Source organism: Cariama cristata, unplaced genomic scaffold, assembly GCF_000690535.1.
Source record: "Cariama cristata isolate BGI_N322 unplaced genomic scaffold, ASM69053v1 scaffold16771, whole genome shotgun sequence".
Taxonomy (NCBI): Eukaryota; Metazoa; Chordata; class Aves; order Cariamiformes; family Cariamidae; genus Cariama; species Cariama cristata.
In genome coordinates this window covers 40,761-43,743 of record NW_009598915.1, presented here as the reverse complement: position 1 = coordinate 43,743, position 2,983 = coordinate 40,761, and the positions used below count along the sequence as shown (strand labels likewise).

Below are 2,983 nucleotides of genomic sequence, written 5' to 3'. Positions count from 1 at the left end.
ATCTGGAGAACGGCGAGGACGTGGCCACCTGCCCCAGCTGCTCCCTGATCCTGCGCGTCATTTACGACCAGGTGGGTGCGGGGGAGGGCTGTGGGACACGGTTGCGGCCTGCTTCCCCCGGCGCCGGGTCGGCCAAGTCGAGTTTCGGTTCGCCATCCCCTGAGGAAGGCGCGGTGGCAGCTTTTAAAAGTGCCTGGTAAACGTGGGATATGGTTGTGTGAGGTAATGGCCTTTTTGTTTGTGACTGTGGCTCCCGTCTTATCTGTTGTTTTTCTGGTCTCCTTCTCCTGCCGTGTTTGGGCTTTAAAACGTGCCTGCGTGGGTGAGCGTGGAGTGAAACACAAAACAAACAGTCTCAGTGACATTAACGTCTGTCGATGACTGTAGCAGCCCTGTTAGCTAGCCTAGTAGTGTTTCTCATTTAGTAGGCACGTTATGGCTTTCATGTTTTGGGAGACAGATTCATACCAGTTATACCTACGCTAGAAAAAAAATAGGTTTTCTGGTGGTTTTGTGAGGGAGAGGAGATCCGGAAATAATGAAAATCAACTAAAATTCTACTTGCTGTCTTTAGGAGCAGTTCATGCGTGATGAAGTCATTGCAGAACCTTTGACAAGCAAAGAATTGATTAAGTGCTGATGAATACATCATGAACTGTTGCTGCTTTAGAATAAGAAAGTATGGGGATGGCAACTGCGGAAAGAGACATGATCCTCCTCCTGGAAGTGCTTGCTGCTGTGAGATACAAGTGCAATAACTGTCTGTCTTCGTAATTCGAATGAGACTGCTGGGACATCAGACACATGAATGAGTTTTATTCAAAAGGGTTATACATTTTAAAAAACTTACTAGTTGCTGTATGTATTCCAGAAGGCTTGAGGATTATGATCCTAATTGACAGCAAGTCAATATACAGAAGTGTGCAGAGTTGTGATATTTTAACTTACCTAGCAGTGGCAGCTTAGCCTATGAAGAAGAGCAGCATTCATGTGGGCAGATACTGGTATGAAATGGCATAGAGAGCTGAAATGTTGGGGGACAAAATTTATAAGTCCATAGGACATGATGCCATATAGAATTGCAGTTTTGATACAGTATGGTATCACCCAGCACGTGGGCTCCTGTACTTCCAGCCCATACTGAATATGGGGGGGGGAAATAAGAGACCCAGAACCAACAGTGGTGGTAAATTGTTTTTGCTACTGTAAGCACAAAGAAGGTGCAGTTGTATTTATGTCTGCAGTGGGGGCAAGACTCGAGCTGGGGCAAATCTGTTTCTTAAATTGCAGTTGCTTTGAAGCAGCTTTGGTAGCTGAGATCAAATGACTCTGACATAATAGTCATGTGCTTTTGTGGGCGTTGTGTGAAATGAAACAAAAGGAGTCAAACTGTTTTTTAGCCCTGCAAAGCTAGTAATGTGCAAATGGACTCGAACTCAAAGTGGATTGTAATTTGCCCATATTTTCTCAACAGCTTTGTGATTTGCCTGTTGCAGCAAATATAAAATGGGCTGCAGTTCTTTGTGCCATTTGTAGTAGTATGTTTGCTGAATTTCGCAGTCTTCCTTTGTTAGGTTCTGTCACTTCCTTTGTTAGGTTCTGTCATTTCCTGGGTAGGAGATGCACAAATTTCACTTAGTAAAAGGGATTTTTTAGGGCAGAAAAGAGTTGGAAGAATATACTACATGGATTCTAAGTCTATTTCTTGTATTACAAGCCACTGCATTTAAATATTTATTTTAAATTGTGATCATTCATGTGTTTTAATAGGATTTGACATCTGTGAAGTTAAATTTGGGGAAAAATGCAGCATTTATATAGTTATTTTGCTCCAGGCCCTAAAGATAAGCAAGTCTTCCTGGATTCTTGTGTTTAACTATTTTTTTCTTAGAGCGTTCTGTGAATGTTGAAGATGAACATTCTAATTATTTTTACACACACACACAAAAAAAAGGAAAACTACACCTTTCAGTTAGAAGTTTTGAATGCAATATGCACGACTCTAAAGTGTTTTCATGCTTACACCAGAAGGTGGCACTCATGTTACTTCAAGAACTGTGCTTCAAAAAAAACAAAACACCGAACTGTGGTACTTTGGTTAGCTATATCTTATCAAATATTTATTTTGACTATTTAAATAAAGATATTTAAGACTCCACCAATGGTTATAATGGGCCATTGCTTATTCTGTTTGTGCACCAAACACGGTGATTTCCAGAGGTGTTGAGTTGCTGCTGCTGTGGTAATAATAGTGGAATTTCTTCAGGTTAGTTAATAAAAAGTGTTTCAGTCTATCAGTAGGTACTATAAAGCAAATTTGCAGGAACCCTATTTAAGCTCATATTCAGATTTCTATTGCATAAATATCTTAAGGATTTTTCCACAAGTATTCTACATAAAACTAACTAGAGTAAGTTTCAAATGGAACACCAGGGAATGTATACTCTGATGTAATTACATCAAAGTAAATTGCCAGGTGTAGTATCTCTAAAGGCCCATAGATTTTACAGAAGTAATTTGACCAAATTTCATTTGGTAATGAAGGTAAGGCACTGTCATAAAGACTTCTGTGAAACTTGGGTAGACAATCATTTATACCTCATATCGCTGAATTCCTACACTGTTGTAAAAAGTGTTTATCAATGGAATTTTACTGGCATGTGCTAATACAAGCTTTGAAGTGATTCTCTCTAGTGTTCCTCGCTCATCTAAAATACTGTAAAAAAACCATTATCTGTAATTCTAGGAAAATTAATTACTTTGTTACATCAGTTGGGACTTTCAGTGCTTAAGGTTTCACAATAAGCATATTCTTAACAAGTATGAATAGGATCCAAGTTGTATAATGCAATTTATATGCACATTAAAATTATTCGGTTACATAGTATCTATCAAAACTTTAATGAAGTATGCGTTACATTTGCTTTTCTGGAGCTTTTTTACAGCATAACAACAGCGAAGTGTTGTGGCTGACTTTGTTAGG

General features: G+C 39.2%; 1 protein-coding gene across 1 annotated transcript; it reads left to right on the top strand.

Moving 5' to 3' along the window:
• Positions 1-5: 5 nt before the first annotated feature.
• DPH3 (diphthamide biosynthesis 3) lies at positions 6-640 on the top strand (the record flags this gene model as incomplete). The annotated part of the gene is made up of 2 exons (XM_009709496.1): positions 6-71; positions 575-640. Coding segments are annotated over 2 exons (132 nt in total), but the record flags the coding sequence as incomplete, so codon positions are not given.
• Between the last annotated feature and the right edge of the window lie 2,343 nt (positions 641-2,983).